Source organism: Rhincodon typus, chromosome 1, assembly GCF_021869965.1.
Source record: "Rhincodon typus isolate 14 chromosome 1, sRhiTyp1.1, whole genome shotgun sequence".
NCBI classification, from domain to species: Eukaryota; Metazoa; Chordata; class Chondrichthyes; order Orectolobiformes; family Rhincodontidae; genus Rhincodon; species Rhincodon typus.
The window spans coordinates 106,630,805-106,653,511 of NC_063332.1; the positions used below are offsets into that span (position 1 = coordinate 106,630,805).

General features: G+C 38.7%; 1 protein-coding gene across 1 annotated transcript in view; it reads right to left on the reverse strand.

The window, feature by feature from the left end:
• ptpn13 (protein tyrosine phosphatase non-receptor type 13) overlaps nt 1–22,707 on the reverse strand; it is a 190,343-nt gene that overhangs the window by 62,308 nt on the left and 105,328 nt on the right. Inside the window, exons 19-24 of the mRNA XM_048604393.1 lie at nt 20,229–20,314; nt 18,893–19,076; nt 15,306–15,517; nt 11,548–11,643; nt 4,171–4,553; nt 231–441 (exon numbers count right to left, since the gene is read on the reverse strand). Of these exons, the coding sequence (XP_048460350.1) occupies nt 231–441; nt 4,171–4,553; nt 11,548–11,643; nt 15,306–15,517; nt 18,893–19,076; nt 20,229–20,314 (1,172 nt within the window). The remainder of the gene's footprint in view (nt 1–230; nt 442–4,170; nt 4,554–11,547; nt 11,644–15,305; nt 15,518–18,892; nt 19,077–20,228; nt 20,315–22,707) is intronic.

A 22,707-nucleotide genomic window follows, 5' to 3' on the forward strand; every position in this document is an offset into this window, starting at 1 on the left:
CATTACATCACTCCAAAAACTTGTAATTTTGAATAAACCTGTTGGACTATAACCTGGTCTATGTGACTTCTAACTTTGTCCACTCCAGTCCAACACCATCTCCACATCACTCGCTGTTCAATTAGCAAGATGGCAATTGATCAATTACAAATTAAATCCATTGCAGTCAGTATTGCAAAATGATTCTTCTGCCAAAAAGGTGCAGCATGTAACCTATCATTGATATTTACTGGCTGTAACTCAAAATCTTCCTCTTCAAGGCTCTTGCTGTCCTGATGCTGTGCTGGAATGGCTATCGTATCGGAGACTGAAGAATCCATTTCAGATGCTGAACTGCAACTAATGCAGTTCTCATCTACCGGAGTAGGAGAGGAAACCACAGATTGAAGTTTAAAGCCTTGCTGCTGTGCATGACCGAGAAGCACTGGTGAAGGTGGCTTTCTACAATACAAGTAGGATCATAATTAGCTTAAACTGGGGAAGCTTATACAAAAATATAAATCACAAATTACTTTCTTTCAAAAGATACATTCCTTTTATGTTAAGATGTGTTTTTTTTAATTACATAGATTATCAGCAGCTAGATTTCTTTATCAAAGATAGCGAGTCAGTAAAAATTCCTATTGGTAATCTGAATATCAAATCATTGTACTAAATTCAACCTTCTAATCACATAATGGAAACATTAACTCATCAAGTGTTTATATTGTCCGACGCCATATCCTCTTCTTCACCAAATAACCTGTTTCCTTTTGTTGCAATAAAATAGATGACAATTTTCCTCCAGTGGATAACAACATATAGAAAAATCGGAACCCAAAAATAAAATTAGCTCCAGTATTTTGTCTATTCCATATGCAGATTGTACCTGAATTACCTGCATCTATGTAAACATGAATGAAAATATCCCTCTTCCTTTTTTTATTACTTTCTACACAGTACAGAATAGAACTTATTGAGACAATATTGTTTTTGGTTCCGAGAAAAGGATCTTCCACTTCTATAACACTGTTGATCATATCCTGAAGTGTTCCAATTAAATATATTTGAAATGCTTTCGCTGCGGAAATGTAGAAAGGCATTAAAATGAAGACCTTACAACTGTAATTAGATAAACAGTGAGATACTCTGATTCAATGATATTGGTTGATTGGTAGAAGTTGGATAGGACAACAATAGAACCTTTTTTTTTTACAAAAATCAGCATGGGGTCTTACGTTCACCCAAGAGGACAGATGAAACCCTGATTAGTGATCTCATCTGAAATAATCTTAACTCAGAAGAGTTTTGCTTCAAACCCTGCTTGAAGACCTAGACATATAACATGGACTTAACTTTCAGTGGAGTAGAGGAAATGTTGCAAAGTAAAAGCTGCTAAATTTTACCTGAGATGTCAAAATGCAGACTAACGTTGTTGTTTATATAACAGCAATCCATTTGTAATTTGCTATGTTTAGTGAGAAAGAACAGCCTTGGAAAGAAAAGGAAAACTGCAAAGATTGCATTTTGGAAAGGGTAGGCTTGTTGCTGCTTTAAATGAATGGAGACTGGTGCAAAGCAACACTGTGCAAAATAAATAATGAACCAGGATGCTTGCAAACAAATCAAGGTCCTATACAATGTAGAGATTGGATGAAGGAGATGGTAAAAGAATCTTGCAAAAAATGAATGTTGCTAATCTCCTACAGTTATTTCAATAAAGGTGTGGCAGAATCTCAATAGAAATGCCCGAAAATATTTATGGCACTTCACAGAAGCTCTTTTTAAAGAAATTATGACAAGAGATTGGATAAAATTTCACATGATAACTGGACCACTTTCTGTTCATCAGGGCATTGGATTCAACCCAAAACAAATTAAATGAAAATTCAAGAAATTCAATTCATCAGTCTGTTAGTTGCAAAGGTATCAAGGTAATTAAGAAGATGTAGCTTCAATCCTTTAACTTGTGGTGCGTAGCAAAAGCTCAAAGAACAGGACACAAGTTACAACGCTAAATATGCAAGATTGGAAGTGTCAAACTCAAACTTTTGCAACAGTGTTCTTCTGAGTTTGGAGTTATGATATATTATGGCTAGTGAAGAGAACTCTGCATCTGGCCATGGAGATGGAAATGCATTAGCTATTTTTCCTTTGAGTAGCAAAGGAAAATAATCATCAAAATATGAACTGAATATAAAACAGAATACGATCACCAATAAAATTGGATCATGACCATCAACACTGGACTAATCATAAATAATTTATTATTTGCAACCTAATTTAAATGAGGTGAGTTTCCAAATGCATGTACACCATCAATATGACTGTCCAAACCAAGGTAGCATTGCTCAATGCAACATGTAGAAAAAAAATAATAGTTATCAAAAGCAGTAGTTATCAGCTGATCCACTTTTGTCATGTCTCTTGTTAGTTTCTGTTGACAAAATTCTTCTTGTCTTCAGCCTTTGTTCCCGTGTATTGAATCACTAAGAATCACCAATTATTAACCCTTGCGAACCAGTACCTTTGCATACTCAGAGGTATCCTGAACTCTAATTGGCTTATTAGTGCATGATCAGGTAGCATCTGTCTAATTCTTGATTTGCTTTTAAAGGTCGTCTTAGTGACATCACTTCCATCAATTGGAAGATTACCTCTTTTGTAGTAGCATAGTTATCATACCTTACCAACTCCATAGATCTTTATGAAGATGGTGGTATTAGTAGAACAATGTAGGCATCCACTTATACTAAGTAGTGTCCCATTGACTATCATCCCAAATCTCCCAAGTTGAAAGTTCCCTTAAACCAATCCATTATCCTTTGACTGAAAGAACCAGGTGTGACTCCAAAATATAGTTAATGCCAAAAACAAATTAAAACACAAAATAACCATAGAGAAGTATTATAAATAGGCCTATTGTACACTTGAAGTTAAAACATTAAACCAATTTGAAACACAGCTGTGTCTTTAAGTGAAAGCTTTTTTTAAAGCATTCTTGGTTTACATTAACTGGAGCCATAAAAGCAACCAAGTATCAAAAAAAAAACCTTGTATTTTGGCCTGGGCTTTCTTCCTTACAAAAAGTGTTTACAAATAATCATATTCAAATAAAATTGTTTACTTCCTCGCCTATTTAATCAAATTAAAATGATTAATTATTGAACATTCCTACAATGGGATTACCGTTGTTGAAATCCCCTGCCATTAGCAACTTGGGGTTTGGTGGGGTGGGGTTACCACTGACAGAACCCAAACAGGTCCAGCTATTTCAATATTGTAGCTACCAGAACAGGTCAGAGCTTGGGAATTCTGAGTTACATAACACATCACCTGACTTCCCAAAGCCTGTGCACCATCTACAAGACACAAGTCAGGACTGTGCTTGGATGAGTGCAACTCTAACAACACTCAACAAGCTCAACACTATCTTGAACAAAGCCTGCTTGATTGACACTGCCTCCACCACCTTTTAAATTTTGACACCTTCCAACACTGATGCACAGGGCAGCAGTGTGTGCAATATACAAGATACACTGCAGCAAGTTGCCAAAGTTTCTTCGACAGCACCTTTGAATCCAGCAGACCCTACCATTTAATAGGACAACGGAAGCTTGCACATGGGAATGCCATGAATAAGTACCCGCCAAGTCACATATCATCCTGAGTTGAAACAATATTGTCCCCCCTTCCCTGCTGCTGGGTCAAAAGCTTGGAACTCCCTAATAGCATAGTAGATGTACCAGATTGCCAGGGATGCTCATATTCCATGGGAAAGAAAAATTGAAACCCAGCTTTCTGAGCACCACCAATTTCAAATACTGCATTACTGGAGGCCATGCCATTAGCTATTAAGGCCCTAAGCTTTGGTATTGCCTGCTTAAAGCTCTCTGACCGCCAATAAGGCATCATAAAAGCAACTTGGTTTTGGTCATCTGCTGTAATAGCTCACAGGGATTAGTGTCAATTTTTCTTTGATAATGAAATGTGTTTGGGATTTTTATTACCTTAAATAAACACTAGTCGTTATTTCTGTCCTTGCAAGGATTATCAGTCATTATATCAAAGAAATAATAAACTCCTATTGCTTTTCTACCGACCATAGAAACTGATCATTTAATAAAAATGAAACAGAGAATGTTTGAAGGAGCATAAAACATCAACTTAATTTAATCTATTTACACCAACCTGTTAATTAGTTCCTGTTTCGAAGATTCTTGTGGAGAAAAGTAAATACTTTGGATGGTTTCTTCCTGGCGGGATGGCATTTCGTACTGGCTGCTGGTAAAAGAAATTGCATTCCCAAGTGTCTGACCAATGGTGATCATTTTTTTATAACTGACATCATCTTTCAACATAGGACACTTATCAACATCATCAGCATGTGAGTCATCTCTACAGCAATCCCTTGGAGGAGACTTCAATCTTGGATTTTGAAATTCCTTTTCAACTTCTACATCACCTTCATCCACAATACTGGTATTGGTCTTTCCAGAGATCAGCAAGTTGTCCAAGCCCTGTTTCTGCACTTTACTTCTGCAAGCCTCATTTGTCTGGGAATCATGTACACCCTGTAATAATGACAGATTGTCCTTTAATCAAATCATACAACTATTAAGGCATTTTCCAACTGCTGCAAAACCTGAAGCTTTGTTTTTAAGGGACTGTATTCTCTTAAATTATGCTGATGCATAATTATCATTTAAATGAAATTCTACTGCAGTTGAAAAGCAGAAAATTCCTTTCTTAAAATGCCAAATGTTTTATGGATACAACTGTAATGGAAACTGTTCAATAATATGCATTAAATCTTTAATTGTGAAATGTCTATCCTAAAGAACAATGATAAAGGGCTACAAATGAAGTAAAAGCAAATTACTGCGGATACTGGAAATCAGAAATTTAAACAAATTACGGTAATAGTCAAGAAGTCAGGCAGCATCTGTGGAATGAAAGGTTAATGTTTCAGGTCGAGATAAACTTTCAGACTAATGAAAAGTCATCTCAACATGAAACACTGATTCTGTTTCTCTCCACAGATGTTGCCTGTAGAGTAATTCAATTTCTTTTTTGTTGAAGAAGAAACAATTCTGACTGTATTATCTTTAGGAAGGAGGTAGTACAGTATCAATGACATTTGGGACAACCATAATGACCAATATATCTGGAAAGTTCAAATACAAACTTAATGACAGAGAAACAAACAACTGGGATACAAAAATGCATAAGGAATATAAGCACAGAATGTAAAAGCTAATTAAGACTTCAGAATTAGAATACAAATAAGGAAAATAAACTGGCTCAGATTGCAGAACCAGTACATGACTTCCCAAAATGAGAGTCCGCAGACCACCAACCTCTAGCTTCATAACACTGTTGTAGTGAGGCACTGCACTTTGATCAACACACACTGTACAGGAAAGGGAAAATTGGAAGAAGCATTGCGATTGAACCACTGTTGAATGTCTGCCAATGATCAGTTGGTGAGGTGTGGGAGAAATACATCCTCTAACATTTAGGGAGTAGATGGCATACCAAGTTCTTTAAAGGAAGGAAAGGGGTAAGAACTCCCTGATATTGACATATCCTGTGATGAGGAGAGGGTAAGAGGTTGGGTTGGGGATGGGGCTGAGGGGGTGTTTGGTGGCTGAAAAGCTTGGGGTTCAAAATTTTTAATAATTGGAAATGTTATCCCAATCCAATGCAGGAGTACCTGCTGCCATGCTCATGGTGGTAGATTACATGCCATACAAGCCTTAGAGTAATGGAACACTTCATTAACTCATAATTGTGGCACTCACAGTGCAACCAACAGCCTGATGATTTAAATTTTACAGTTATAGAGTCATACAGCATGGAAACAGACCCTTCGGTAAAACGCGTCCATGCCAACCAAGTTTCCCAAACGAAGCTAGTCCCACCTGCCTGCATTTGGCCCATATTCTGCAAAGCCTTTCCTATTCATGTACCTGTCCAAATGTCTTTTAAATGTTGTAAGTGCACCTGCATTTACCACTTGCTCTGGCAGTTCATTCCACGTACGAACCACTCTGTGTGAAAAAGCTGCCTCTCAGGTCCCTTTTAAATCTTTGTCCTCTCACCTTGAGAGTATGCCCCCTAGTTTTCAACTCCCCCACCCTAGGGAAAAGACCTTCACTATTTACCTTATTTATGCCCCTCATAATGGCCACCAGGTTTCAGAAAGTTCAGAAATCAAGGGGACAGGAGGGGCCTGCTAAAGTTGTTTTCCTTTCACAGACCAGAAGGAACTGAAGGAACCCCATTACACATTCAAGTAAAGCTCTGGCCTCCACTCTCCCAGTCATGGCCTCTATCTACCCATTTTCATAATGCTGACCTCCCCTCTTCATCCTCAATCACCATCTTCTTTCCATTCTCCCCACCTCCATTAGCTCCGATTTCTTGCTCTCTCTCTCAATCACTGTTCTCCCCCTTACTAAGTCCCAGTCACATGATCCCCACATCTCTCTCTCTCTCTCTCTCGATTGTCAAGTACTACTCCCACAAGTGGCTGTGCCCTTTAGCCTGGCATAATGTCAATTTGGGCAACTGTTGTGTGGAAAATGGAACAATTAAATGATAACTAGATCTTACTCTCAAATCTGACAGGATTTCTGTTCTTTGGCCTTGTTTGGCTTTGGCAACTCCTATTGATATTAGGATATTATAATATCACACTTTTTTCCATCCTACCATTTCTAAGGCAAACTGAACGCATGTCAATATTTAACACAGAAACAGCTGTTGGTTTGTCTGGAACTCTAATTTCTCACCAAAAAATCCGCACAAGTTAGAAACTATGCTTCAGATGATGCAAAGCTAGAGAAAAATAGAAAATACTGAAAACAGTCATCAGGTTCGGTATCTGTGAAGGAAGCAACAGCGTCAGAAACATCAGATCAGATGGGACATAAGCACAGAAAATCATAATAGAACAGGAAGTAGCGTGTGAGGAAATGTGGGCAATATAGCCGTGGGAGTGACAGGCTTCAATATTCTTTGTAGGCCTATCCCAAGAAATGGATACAAAGAAGTTGAGGAAAGGAAGTTGCATTTGAATTTGATCGATTGCTAAGGTAGAGTTCCAGTTTATTCCTGTTTCTTGTGATCTCCTGTTGTCTTGCATCCATATTTTTCTTTCTTACCAACTCTGACATGTTCTATTACATTACTTGTTCCTAATTTTTGACTGAAGGGATAAAAGTATACCTGGCAATTTTAATTTATCATTCCACGAAACTGATGAGACAAGCACCGCCTTGCAAGATACTCAGGCAAGCAAAGGGAAACCATTTACCAGCTTTGGGAAAAAAACAGAATCCAACTGTAAGTACACCCTAAATTCCACTATTACAACAAATGATAGATTAGAGGATCGCAAGACTGGTGCTTAACAGAAAAAAGAAAACAATGTCAGACAATGCATACAACTCCAGGTTCAGCACAAGGGCTTCCATATAAAATTCAGGACAACCATTATTCCTTATTAAACAGAATGAAATGCCTAAACAATAAATAAAGTACAAAACATTTCTGAAGTGCAGTTAAGCCTTTTGAAGAGCATTATGGTTAGCAGTGACTCAATGCTACAAAAACACTATTAATCATGCAGAAACATGTGCTGCTGTTCTAGACTTACTAAATTGGGTTTTATCATTAAACTAAAAGGATTAATTAAGTTTCCACTTTCTAAAAGATAGTTAAATGTAATAAATACTTATGGACTGTTTTTCCAGGCTCAGGTATCAGTTGCAGAATCAATATACAGTTAGTTTCTTATCCATTATACTGATCTCCAAAAGGAACCCTAATTTTAATATGTTTTACGACAGTTTTAGTGAAAATCTAAATTTACTTTACATTTAATTTGACATTTAAATATCAGGTGGATAATGCTTTAACATTGCTTTTCTCCAAATATTTCTCTCCAGGGAGGGGATTAAAAACCATTCAACAGAAAATGATATTTAATTCAATATGAAAGTTGGGATATATTTATAAAGAACAAAAGTTTAAAACTTGCACAGAAATGCAAGATTGGATTACATATCCTTCTGAACCCAGCTGGGTCTTTTTAAAAAAAAAACACGAATAGCTTCCATTAGCAAGATGACAATTGTTCTTTTTAAACTTGTTCACAGGAGATGTATGCCGCTGGCTAAGCCAGCATTCATTGCCAATCCTTTTTACCCTGCAAAAGGTGGTGGTTAGCGGTCTTCTTGAACTGCAGCATACGGGGCATCAGTTCACCCAAAGTGCTAATAGGAAGGGAATTCAAGGTTTATGACACAATGACAGTTAACGAATGGTGATATAGTTCTCAGTCCAGATGGTGTGGTCAGGAGGGGAATTTGAAAATGGTGGTAGTCCCATGCATTTGCTGCCCTCGTGACCTCGAAGCAGGAGTTTGAAAGTGCTGTTCAAGGAGCCTTGACAAGTTACTGCAGTGCCTTTTGTAAACAGTACACTCTGCTGCCATTGTGCATCAGTGTGAAGGGAGGTGTTAAAGGTGGTGGATGTGATGCCAGTTAAACAGCTTTGCTTTGTCCTGGATGGTGTTGAGCTTCTTGCGCATTGTTACTGCTGCAGTCATTTAGGCAAGTGCATCATATTCTATGACAGTCCTGAGTTATGCCTTGTAGATAGTAGGCAAACACTGGAGAGACAAAAGGCAAGTTACTCACTCAGAATTCTAAGACGTTAACTTGCTGTTGCAGTCACAGTATTTATGACGAGGAATGATTAGGTTTCTGGACAATAGTGAGGGTTTCAGTGGTGATGCAATTGAATGGCAAGGGGCAATGGTTCAATTTTCTCTTGTTGAAGATGGTTATTGCGTAGTACTTGTGGGACACAAATCTTACTCATCACTTATCAGCTCAAGCCTGTGCATATTTTCCAGGTCTTGTTACAGATGGACACTGACTGCTTCAATATCTCAGGAGTTGCAAACAGTGATGAACATTGTGCAATCACCAGTGAAACATCCCCACTTCTGACCTTTATGATGGATGGTAGGTCATTGAAGACGCAGCCGAAGATAGCTGAGCTTACACGCTACCCTGAGGAGCTTCTGCACAGATCTCCTGGATTGACCGCAAGCAACCACAACTATCTTTCTTTTGGTAGATTTGACTTTAAACAGTCAAGAGATCCCCTCACCTCTCCAATTACTTCAGTTTTGTTAGTTGCCTTGATGCCACACTTGGTCAAATGCTGCAATGATGTCAATGGCACTCATTCTCACCTTACATCTGTAGTTTAGCTTTATGTTTGAACCAAGGGAGTTGAAATATGAGATTAGGAGCCAAGAGACCCTGGTGGAAAGCAAACCGAGTATCAGTGAGCAAGTTATTCCTTTGCAAGTGGATGACCTCTTCTGTCACTTTGGTGATGATTGACAGTAGACTGATAGGCTGGTAATGAGTCTGGTTGGATTTGTCCTGCTTTTTGTAGATAGGATACATTGTTGTGTTGTTTCATGGTTAGAATATTAGTGTGCCTTTAGGAGACATGCTCACGATATCATCACTGTATCATAACATGTGACTTAAGACATAATGATCTCATACTCCACCCTATCTTGGATCGTGACATGTTATTGAACGTTTTCTGATCTGTGCAAATAGTTTAATGCAAGCCCTGAAACACGTGTGTCTGTGAATGTAATGTTTGCACATAATAACTAGCTGCAATGAATTTTTTGTTGGATTCAAATATACCTTGATATCCATGGTAACATCCAATTTCTTATATTACAGGAAATAACCCATTGGACACAAAATCACAATACATATTTGGGCAATTTTCCACATCGTCAGGTAGACGTTAGTGTTGTAACTGTATTAGAACAACTTGGCTAGGGGAGTGGCTAAGTCTGGAGCACGCGTTTTTAATACTACTTTCAGAATGTTGTCAAGGTGTACATTCTTTGCAGTATCCAGTGTCTTCAGCCATTTCTCGATTTCAGGTGAACTGCATTACCTTGGTTGAAGACTGGAGTCTATGATGCCAGGGCCCTCAGAATCTTTCAGAGACACTACTGGCTGAAGACGGATGCAAACGCTTCATCTTTGTCTTTTGCTTTGATGTACTAGGCTTCCTTATCATTTAAGATGGGGATATTTGTGGGCCCTCCCGCAGATTGTTTAATTGTCCACCAGCATATCCAATGTGTCCAGCAGGACTGCGGATCATAGAACAGTAGTCATGCTACTGAGCCACTTTTAGTGAGGGATACTGAAGTCCCTCACCTGGAGTATACTCTGCGCTCTTGAAACACTTGGAGCTTCCTGCGAGTGGTGTCCAACATGCAGGGGCACTGATTCGTATATGGAGGGGCTGAGGTTTCCTCGCCATGTTTGACTCGATCAATCAGACTATGGATCCAGAGTTAATGTTGAGGACTCTCAGAGCAATGCCTTCCAGTTGTATCCTAATGTGCCACCATCTCTGGTGATGCTGATGGTGGGCATCTGGGACATTGTCTGTAAGGCGTGATTCCATGAGTATGAATATATTCTAAGCTGCTCAACAATCTGTGAGACAGCTTCCTAGTTTGCTACAAGTTCCCACATATTTGCAAGGATGATTTTGCAGGATGAACCAGGCTGTGTTCAGCATTTCTGGTGCTTCAGTGTCATTCAATTTCATTCCTTTCTTTAGACTTTATAATGTTTTGAAACAACCTAGTTGGTAGCTTGCTAGGCCATTTCAGAGGGCATTTAAGAATCACATTGTTGTGTGTCTAGAGTTATATGTGATCCAGATCATGCAGATTTCCTTCCCAATAGGAACCACAAGGGTTTTAACAACAATTGCAAATGGTTACTTAGTCACCATTAGAATAACTGTTAATTCTGGATTTTTTACTGAATGCAAATTTAATAATATGTTACGATGAGATTCGAACCCATGTCTGCAGAACTTTGGATTGGGTCTCCGGATTACTCATTCAATGACGTTACCACCACACATCATCTACATTACCCTCAGCATGGCATTTCTGAATTGTGAACTTTGCATTACGATCTACTGTAATGTAATTTCCTAGTTTTCCAAAACAACTCACATTGTTGTAGGTACTCTCATATAGAAAAACACACCAAGGTATATCAAAACGATTTAATTGCACAAAAATAAATGCTAAACCAAATCAAGTATTAGGAAGGATGACTGAGTGTTTCAATCTAGATTTGGATATTAAAGAGGGTCTTAAAGGAGGTGGCAGAAGTTTAGTGAGGGAACTCAAGGATTAGGACCTAAACAGCTGAAAGCATGGACACCGACAGTGAAGCAAAGGGCTCGGGTACAAAAGAAATCAGGGATAAAGGATTGTAAAGTTTTCATGGCAGGAGTTGGCAGTTCGGAGGATACCGGATAAGAAGAGAAACCACAGAGCTATTGACATAAAATGCTTGGAAAATTAGCAAGGATGGGAGTAATGGATGAGCAGAATTGAATACTAAATGGGATATGGACAGCAGGATTTTGAATGAACAGTCCTGAAACCAACTGCAATGAATTTCTACTAATACAACTCACCACAGGGGAATCAATATCTGCTAACACACTAGATTTGGGTCTATAAAGTAACAGGGTGACCTCTTGTGATGTCCGCCTGAGAACAGACACTATTTCCTGCAAGAAGAGGAAAACATTAAAGTCAGAGTTATAACCGATGAGTTTTGAAGCAAATATGCCTAAATCAAAATGAGAAATATTAGTTCTTCTGCTATTCTACACACTATTGCCTCAAGAGCACTCTGAGAATCCAGATGGGAAAGGAAATTGTCAGTAACCCTCCATGCTTACACCCTCAAACTAGATTGGTTTTAAAATGTTACATTAAGATAGAATTTTTTTCCCCTCTGCTAGTAATTCTAAAGATTGGGAATTTAGCAAAACACATCACGTATGATACAATCTTAATGGTTTTACTAATCTTGGATCAAAAATACTAGTTCAAACATGACATGCACATTCAATCCTCAGTATAAAGCATTTACATTCCAGAACAACGAAGATACAGAAGCTTAAGGCCTGTTCTAACTTAGAAGAACAAAGTTAGCTGCATTTCTAAATATTATCTGAACCCAGTCATTATATTACAGTCATTCATTTCCTCTCATGAATCATTTTTTAAAAGAACAGAGAAAGCACACAGCTTGACTACAGTATCCAGCTGAAAACTGACTGAACAGAATAAAATAATTATGCTGGAGGAGCAACTCCAATAAGCTGTTGCATCTTATAGGGTTTTTTCCCCCAGATTATCATTTATATTTAAAGGGAAATTGTCAAAAAAAAGGTACTTTTAATATCTTCAAAAGGAAATACTGTTCAAATGAAAGTTCTAATTTATGTTTTCTAATTGAAGCGTATTCAATATGAGAAATGTCTAAAGATGCTTCACAGCTGGCCATAGAAAATGGAACTGGGTGCTGAAGCAGGAAGAATGAGATTACTGTGGTGACAAAGAGCCTGATGATAAGCTGGGCTTTTGAAAGGATACTTAAGAGAAGGTAGGGTTTTTTTGAAAGGGAACTCTAAAAATGAGATTCATGGATAAAATAAAATCATTAGACAAGGAGAAAAAGTCAGCATCAGAACAGTGGAATTTTTGAAAGGCCACAGTGGTATGGAGGAGCTTTTAGACATAAAATGGATCAACACAATGAAGAAACTTAAAATCAGCATACTGAGGGATGGGCAAATAAATATCTATTCATGAGAATGTAGATGAAAGAATTTACTACAGGACATGACATGAGTTAGAGTTTCAGATACTTTGACATTTAAAAAGGAATGGAATTGAAACAGTTGAGTCTTAAAGGGACAAAGACATGAAAAGATTCAGTGGTGGGAAGCTTGATATTTGACAAAATACTTAAGAGCACGGAAGCAGATGAGGGGTCATTAGTAGCCATGGAGAGGGCTGGGTGCAATAAACATTCACGTAGAAGCAGATCCTATGGCATTTTGACTTAGTCGCTAAGCATAGCGAAGCTTGGTTTTGCTTGATTTGGTTATATCAGAACTAATGATTGGTGACTGACCTGACATGACTCCCTGACATTCAGGTGTATATTAGGGTCTGGAACAGAGGAGTGACGGGGGTTGGGAAAGTGTCTAAATCGAAAATTGAAGTTATAGTTCTCAAGGATATGTTGAGCCTTATTGGAACAGTGTCGAAGATAGAGTGGTGAGCGGGACACAGAATTAAAGGGGCAAAGTGTTGAAAGCTCAGGGTCACACTCACAGACTGAATGGAGGTATTCAATAAAGTGGTCAGCCAAACTGCAACTGTTTTTGGAGATGTAGAAAACCATATCATGTGTAGAAAATACAGCATTCTAAACTGAAACTGGTGCAAATAAATAATTGTTTTGCTTGAAAGAAATGTGTGATCCTCTTGAGAGAGGAAAGGGAGCAGGTAAAGAGATATTTGTTGTGTCGTTTTCACTTGAATGTTAGGGTGTTGTTGGAAAAGGATTTGATGTTGGATGATGGAAGTGTAGAGCACTTTGGAATGGTAAGAGGAAAGAAGAGTGGTGGTATTCTGCATGTAGTCGAGGAAAATCCATTCAATATTGAGGTTAGTAGGGTGAGGATGAAGACAAGAAGAACCCCATATTGGTTCGGGGAGGGGTGTGGGCAATAGACGGGGAAAATGCTGGAAGATACAACCATGTTCATCCACCTTATTTGATGAAACAGGAAGCATTGGTGACAACAGATAGCATGAAGGTGGAGAATCCAAGCAAACAGGTTTAGTGCTTGCAGGAAACAGGATGGTAAGAAGTATAATCTAGGTTGACATGGGAGTCACTGGGTTTATAGCAGAAATTGGCTGCAGGCCCATCCTTATAACAGAGATAACAATGCAGAGTAATAGATAAGACAATTTGGAGACAGTCTATGTAAAGGAAAGGAACAATGGAAATTGGCAGTAAATATGACAACATTTTCCAGTTCAGGATAATTACATGAACCTGCACCAATACACTCAATGTGACAAAAAACTTGGAGTGACAGAGGGAACCAGAGTAAGGTGGACATGTACAATATTTTACAAAGGGCTGACATGGTGAGAATCCATGTGGAAAGTCACAGGACACTTACTGTTGGAGGGAATAAAAGGAGCCAAGGGATGAATTGTGCACTGTACCAAAATGTTCAGCTGGATACAGGAGGATGGTAGTGGATGGTGACTGGTTGAGCCTCCATTTAAAGAACAAGCGGAGTGCTCTTAAGCTGCATGGATGGGGAGCAGTTTTAGATGAAGAGAATGCCCATGATGCTAAGTAGGTAGCTAGGGCTAGGAAACTGTTTACGCAGCAGATGGTATGGGAAAGATTATGAATTTAAATCAGAAGAAACTGGACAAGAAAAGTTAAAAGACATAAGAATAAAAAAAACTCAGTTGGGAATAAAAATGAAACCTTGGGTTTATTGGGAAAGATCTAATTGTGGAGGGGAAGGAAACAGAAGTAGGCTATAAGCAACTGGTAGGACCTCAGGCTTAGTAGCATGAGGCGGGACAGGACAATCTCCAGATCAAATGAGGTCAGTCTGAGTAATAATATCTTAACATTTAAATTGTAATCCAGGGGCAGGTAGGTAGAAACTTTTAAAAGAAAGTTGGAATTCAGCCTCAATAAACTAAAGGCTTAAAAATAAAGATTTGTCATGCTTTATGATAATCCTGTGTGTAAGCAAAAAAACTAGGCTTCTTAATCCTTTAATAGCACCTTCCAACCCACAAACTTTACCACTTACAAGAATAAGGACAGCAGATACATGGGAACACTACAACCTGCAAGTTACTCTCCATGCCATACATCATCCTGACTTGGAAATATATTATTTCTGGGTTAAAACCGTGAAACACCCTTCCTGTCAGCACTGTTGGTGTACCTACATCCCAAAGACTTTAACTGTTCAAAACATAGCTCGCCAGCATCTTTTCAAAGGCAGTTATGGGTGGCTAAAAACTGTTGACCCAACCAGCAATGCACACAATGAATAAAAATGAAGCCCTATTACAACCACTAAACCCTAATGCAATAGGGTTATGAGTATTTTTTTTCAGTTATAGAATTAAATTGACAAGATTTGACTCTATTCACACGTCTTTCATTAACATGCGTATCCAGACCATTTCCAGGTCATCCACTTATAAATTAAACACCTCTGCAACTCTACTCAAAACACACCGATACAGTTTCACAGAAAATTATTTACGTGGTTCAAAAAAGTTGGATTATACAATAAACTATCTTATTTCCAGTGTAACATACCTGCTTTGACAGTCCTTTCAAAGGGAGGTCATTCACCTGCATTATAACATCTCCAACATTAATCTTCCCACACTCTACTGCTGGTTGCCCAGCAAAAAGTTTCTTTATTTTTACTGCATTTCCGTTATGTTCAGGAACAACGTCATTGCCTTCAGTAAAACTAAAACCCAATCCAGAGGAATTTTTTATTAACTTTACTTTAAATATGTTACCTGCAAAAGATGAAAAATATTTTCTATTTTAAATGGATTCAAAAGTTATTTTGCAGAGTAAATATGGATTCATAGCATTAAAGAATAGCGCACACAAAATGTCATTCAGTCTACCAGGTCTGATCCTGCTCTTTCAGACACAATCCCTTTAGTCCAACTCGTCTACTGTTTCCCCATATCACTGCAACTGTTTCATCTTCAGGAATTTATCCAAGATCAGTCTGAAGGCTACTTTTGTATCTTCACCCAAAGCTAAATGAGCAGTGCATTCCAAATTCTAAACCATCATTGTGTAAATGTTTTTCCTTCATATTGCCTCTAGGCCCCCGGCCAATCATCATAAACTTATATCTTTGTTTCCAGTTGCTGAAGAGTTGATAACTATCTCTCTTCATATACCTTAACTAAATATTTAATGATTTAAACAGTTATATCAAAACCTCTCTTAGTCATTTTTCTAACAATAACCCCAGCTTCTCCAACTTATAACCTCATCACTGAGAACCATTCAAGTAAATTTCTTCTTTACCTCCTCCAAAGCCGTCACATTCTTCGTAAAATATGACATCCAGAACGTAAACAATACCACAGCAGAGGCCACACTAGTGTTTTGTTTGAGTTTATCAAATTTCCTGGCTTTTGTACTCCATGTATGCTCATGTCTTCATTTTCTGTTTTGTTAACATGACCAGCCACATTCAAATTCAATTGTGCGTAGATACTCTCCAGTTCGCTCACACACTTTTAAAATTGTACCATTTAAATTGAATTGGCTCTCCTCATTCTTCCTTCCACTGTGTATCATCTTATATTAGTGTGTATTCAATTTCACCTCCAATTTTTCCACCCATTCCACCAGACTGTATCATTTCAAATGTTATCATATTATCACCCTCACTGTTTATCATATTTCCAAATTTCACACCATATGCAAAATTTGAAACTGAGTCCTGTATTCCCAAGTTCAACCCATTAATACATAGCATAGACAACATTAGTTCAAGTAGTAAAACACTGTTTATATTTTGGACTGAAGTGGAATTTCCTCAAAGTCATTCATTATAATTCTCTATTTTCTATCCTTTAGGCTATTTTGTTTCCTCACTGTGATTACCACTTTTACCCATTAGCTTCAACTTTGCTGACAAGGCTACCGTATGATGCTTGTCAAATGTCACTCGAAAATCCATATACACAACACTAATGTATGTGTATCTCCATTTTGAAATACACTTATAGGGGTGGCACTGACTTTTATTAAAAAATTCATTCCTGGGATGTGGGCATCACTAGTTACACAAGCATTTATTGCCCATCTCTAATTGGCCAGAGGGCAGTTTAGCATAAACTACATTGTTGTGGGTCTGGAGTCACATGTTGGCAGATTTCCTTTCCTAAGGGACATTGATAGGGCCACGTAGGCAAGCCTTGGTGGCTAGAGTAAAATCTCAAACAGCAGATATGGGGTAAACTCCGGTTCAGTCCTCAAGCCTGACCCAATGCTCTTAGGCGCCTGTCATTTTAATCCTGAACCAGCAGTGATAACTCTTGCTGCTCGTGGTAAACTACTTAATTCATCTGGTTGTCTCTCCAACCAGAGGGATATTGGTCTGCCATGTGCAAATCCTTAGCAGCCTAGGGAAATGACTTTTTAAATTGGGCCTTTATTTAAATCGGCACTCGTCCCTGGTCAGAAGGCAGTCAAGTTACTGTCATTGCTGCCCAGCAGAGAATCTCTCCAGCAGCGTGATTACATCAGGAACTGGTCCCACTGCAGCTCTTTGACATTGTACCACCCACCTGCCTCCCAACCCACTGTCTCTGTGCCAGTAAAATGCTGCCAATGTTTTAAGGTGGTGTGAACGGAAACATCGCTGATGAACACAAATGACAGAAAATAAGACAGTGTTATGATCAAGATGGGAAGGGTCCACTGTCACTCTAGTCCCCCTCTTCCATGCGTCAGGCCATGAAATCAAAACAGTTCTTCCAGTTACTGAGATAGTCAATAAAATACCTCATCTTTATCAGGTTTTAAATAAAATTATCCATCAGGTTTCTGAATAAATGAATTAAGTTAATTATCAAAACAAAATTTGCTAATGAAGGTGGAATAATTGGTTACCATATATCATTGGTAATATAGAAATAAAGACATTTATCTCTCTATATATCCTAATGCGTGCGCGCGCGCACACACACACACACACACACACACACACACACACACACACACACACCACTTTGGTGAATGGTTATTCTTGAAGGCAAGTGTAGGATGTTCTAAGATCTCTCTGACATTCTGAGATGTGACATCAAATATTGACAGTTATCTCTGGAGTCTCTGCAGACAGACTGTTCCGGGAATACAATATTCAGACATCCCTTCAATCATTTTTACCAGAATAGGTTTCACCCTGATCTCATAGAATCTCAGAATTCCTACAGTGCAGAAAGAGACCATTCAGCCCACCATTCTGCACTGACACTCCCGAAGAGCCGCGCACCTTGACCCACCCTCCCACCCTATCCTCTGTAACCTTGGATTTCCCATGGCCAATCCACCTAACCAGTACATCCTGAACACTATGGGACAATTCAGCATGGCCAATCCATCTAACCTGCACATCTTTGGACTGTGGGAAGAAACCAGAGCACCTGGCAGAAACTCACATAGACATGGATAGAATGTACAGACTCCACCCAAGGCCCAACAAGGTTTCCTTTTCAGAAATAGGAGAGATAGCTGGGGAGCTCTCTCTTGCAGGCTTCTTCTCCCCCCAGCTGATGTGATGAAGAGAACCTCACTAAGCCAGTCACTATTCGAACAGCCCCAGGAGGGTCTACAAAACAGCACTGGCATCTGTATTTGGCAGTAAAAAATACTGATATTACATGCTAAATATCCTATACGTCTTCGGTTTGTATTTTTCATTGTGATCGAATAATATGAACATCATGAGAAAATGAACTCATGGAACAGGGCAACTTCAAAAATAATTTTCTCTCTGGGATTGAGATGTGTGGAAAAACATTCTCTTAAAATGTCTGATACAATGGAAAAACATGCTTTCTTCCTTAATAGCATGTTTTCAAACTTAGTCTCAGTAAATATCACTTTATTGCACCAGCATGAAATTTTCCATTTCCAAGAGCCATATTCCAAGCTAGTTTTCTATTCCTAAGCCAAACATAGTGACCAAACTTGCATTCCATTTGAATCAACTGCAGTGCGCAACAGAGAAGGGCCAGAGACTATTCTTGTTGACTATGGTTTAACTGTCTTTAAACAAAAACTGAACAATTAGAGGTGCCTGCAAATGTTGCTTACAGCGTAGTTACGTCTCAACAATCTTAAACATCACAGCTCCTTACCATCATTGATGGGACAGCAGTCTTTGGCAGTTGAGGACATGAGTTCTGAGACTAGTTCTTGCTTGTCAGCTGATTCACACGATGTATTTTGATTGGTTGCACATGGAGGCGTGCACTGTGGAGTGACAGGAGCATGAACACTGGCTGCAGGGAGCTGCCCCTTCTCCACTAACAGATTGACAACCTGGAGAGGATGGATTTGTTAAATACATTTTGATTTAAAATTGAACTTCAATGCATTCAAATGTATGACAAGTGAATTTAACAATTCTGTTGGTTATAGGGCTTGCTTCTATCCTTTGCGCTTGTCACAATATACAGTAAGTACTGTCAATTGACTTCAAAGAGCTGGACGCATCATCTTCAATTTGACAGGCAAACTAAAAATAGGGTTTCTATAAAGTTGCAATATATTCTGCTACATTGGAATACAATGTTAAATGTTTGAAGAGGCAAGGAACTTTGTAGTCACCAAGTGAAAACTTTAAACAAAATGTCATAATTCGGGCTGCCTGAACAGTGGTTCAATTTAAAGCACAACACTTAATAATAATGAAGAAACAGAACAAAATATATTAATAACTACATCCATAGCGCTTGCAAGGCAAAACAGTTCCTAGGAGTGCTGTTAACGTATTTACAATACATGGATTGCAATAGTTCAAGAACTTTCTCAATGACAATTAGGGATGGGCAGCAAATGGAGGCATGGTCAACAACACCACATCCCATGAATAATTTTTTAAAACTCTTCCTGGTCAAATTGACATAATGTTTGTGCAGCAGAATTTTAAGAAAAATCTGAATCAACCAGTAATGTATATATTTTCTGAACTCTCTCCAATTTAATAATAACTTTCCTATAGCAGGGTGACCAGAACTGCACACAGTACTGCAGAAGAGGCCTCACCGATGTCCTGTACAACCTCAACATTCCAACTCCTATCCTCAAAGGTCTGAACAATGAAGGCAAGCATGCTAAACGCCTTCTTAATCACTCTGTCTACCTGTGACACAAATTTGAAAGAATTATGTACTTGAATTATCTACCCCTAAGTCTCTGTCCTTTTACAACACTACCCAGGGCCATATCATTAATTGTATAAGTCCTGCCTTTCTTTGTTTTACCAAAATACAATACCTTGCACTTATCCAAATTGAATTCATCTGCCACTCCTCAGCCCATTGACCCAATTGATCAAGATCTCCTTATAATCTTTGATAACCTTCTTCACTGTCCACCATCAAAATAAGGAGGTCAAATGATGTCCAATAAACAGGTTAATTTATTTTAATTACAGTTTAAATGATGTGTCTGAAATGGAGTTGTACATACTTGTCCCGTGCTTCTTAGAGTCTCCACAGCCTGCTTATGAGTTGCACCTTCCAGGCAGATTCCATTCACAGAAAGAACACGGTCACCTAAAAGTGAGTCAGAAAAGTTTAGAGAAAAACAGAATGAATAAAACTCCAGAACTTGGATCCCTTTCTGTCATATGGCAATGAGTGATTGCTGAACTTGTGCCAAAGCAAACAATTTTCCACTGCAAAGATAACACTGCTAAAATCACTACTCCAAAATTACTACAAGGCTGTTCTACGGCCAGAACACTAACAAAGTCTGCCTGAGCAAACAGGTTTAGGCTCGATCTCAAACGGACAGGTAATGGAATCAATTCCAAGAGAAGGGTGGGTTGCTAATGGAACAAGATCATGTCATTCGTAGCTGTTCCATCAGCAACTGGGAGGAATTGATTACCTTTACCTGGTAAAGGGATTGCAGATTTTCAGAAGGCTTCAACAGAACTCATGCTAATTTGCAACTGGCAAGGCATTAGAAACGCACAACAGGTGGAATTTCTGGGCTAGCTTGGGAATATTCCCACGCACAATATTTGATGTCATGGAAGAAAGGAGGGAAGATGCAGTATTCCATGCTATGCTAATACCGGAAAATGGCAGCAATAAAGAACAGAGGTGGAAGCCCAATGCAATCACATTCCACCCCAAATTCCAGAAGCAAGTCAGAGATGCACTCGCTCTTTTCACTGCATTGTGAATCAGAATTTCAGGGCCATCATCTCTATTAACGATGTCACATGGGATTTCATTGTGAATATTTGTAATGAACTTCGGATTTCAAAACGGAAGAAATTGTTGTCAAACCCATTGAACTTTGATGATCAGTTTTGGACAGGAGAGGAGTCCATATATTTGCATTTCACATATATGGAATAAGGTAAGAGAGATAAAAGGAACTATTATAAAAAAATAGCAAAGACATGATACAAGAAGAACTCACTGTTCTTCCTTAAAATAGCACTGCAAGATCTTCCAAGGGGGCAGATGGAGCCTGGGTTAACTGCCTGCATCACATACATAAGTGCAATACTCCCTCAGTGCTACAGTGAAACATCAACTTCAATTACTTGCTCAAGTCCCAGGAATAAAGAATGACTTGATGGCCTTCTGTCTTGGAGGTGAGAGTGAAATCACTGAGCAAAGATTTTTAGCTAAAATACCTATTCTACATATTTATAGCATTCAATAAGTTGTCCTACTTCAACACTGCAGATAGAACGTGGTCAGTATGTGCACCGAGCGCTGGGATTTCTCTTTCAGCATTGTTTTATGCCAAGCCAATACAGTGTCATGTTGTCCCATTGGTTCCACTTTGGAGTGGCCTCTCCTGTTCCCCTACCATCCCCCTTACCACCATCCTGCTTCCCAACTTCCTCATCACCTCTCTGTCCCATCCCTTCCACTTGCAGTTTCACTTGCTGCCCCACTCCCGAGCCCTTGTCACTGGAAAGCTTCAGGAGAGGTAATAGGCAGCTAGAGGAAGCATGGGGAGGGAGGTTGGGAGCAATCGCATCAGTAAGCTGAAGTGTTTTGGAGGTAGGAGTTAGTATGTTGCTCTTATATTTTTACATTTATTTTAAAACTCATTTTCTTTATAGATAAGATTTAAGGAATGTACAGCATTACAGGGTACTTACAGGATCAAATGCTTTCCTGATGAGAAAAGTCATGAAAAACATAACTTTTGCAGGTCATAATAGGAAAATCTGATTTACTTAACATTGACATTTTTATTACACTTTTCAGGAATACAACTATAATATTGCATGAGGAATTACTGAACTACTCCAGCAAGTATAAAACAGATTGTTAAATCATCAAAGAATTTATTTTAATCAAACGTGTATCTCTACAAATACCTTAAACAAGCCACAGAAAACAATACACAAATGATTGACACTCATGTTGCAGTTGAACAGGTCATTGGTGAGACCACTTTTAAAATACTGCGTACAATTCTGGTTGCCCTTCTATAGGAAGGATGTTGTTAAACTGGAGAGGGTACAGAAAAGATTTACAAGAATGTTGCCGGATTTGAGTAATGGGGGATGGGGGAGTCCAAAAATAGAGGGCATAGGTTTAAGGTGAGAGGGGAAAGATTTAAAAAGGACCCGAGGGGTAACTTTTTCATGCAGAGGGTGATGCGTGTATTGAATGAGCTGTCAGTGGAAGTGGTGAGGCAGGTACAATTACAACATTTAGAATATGGGCCAAATGCTAGGTCAGACTGGGATGTCTGGTCAGTGCAGACGAATTGGACCGAAGGTTCTGTTTCCGTGACCTCTGACTCTATAGATATTAATTGTGTGTGTAAGTGTACACTCTACAAATATGTAACTATTTCTATTTCTCCATGTAACACTGTCCGATTATCATTACAACGAGCGGAAACAATCTAATCTCTGAACTAAAAGATATTTCTGAAATTTGGTAGTTGGATAGTTTGAGTAGTT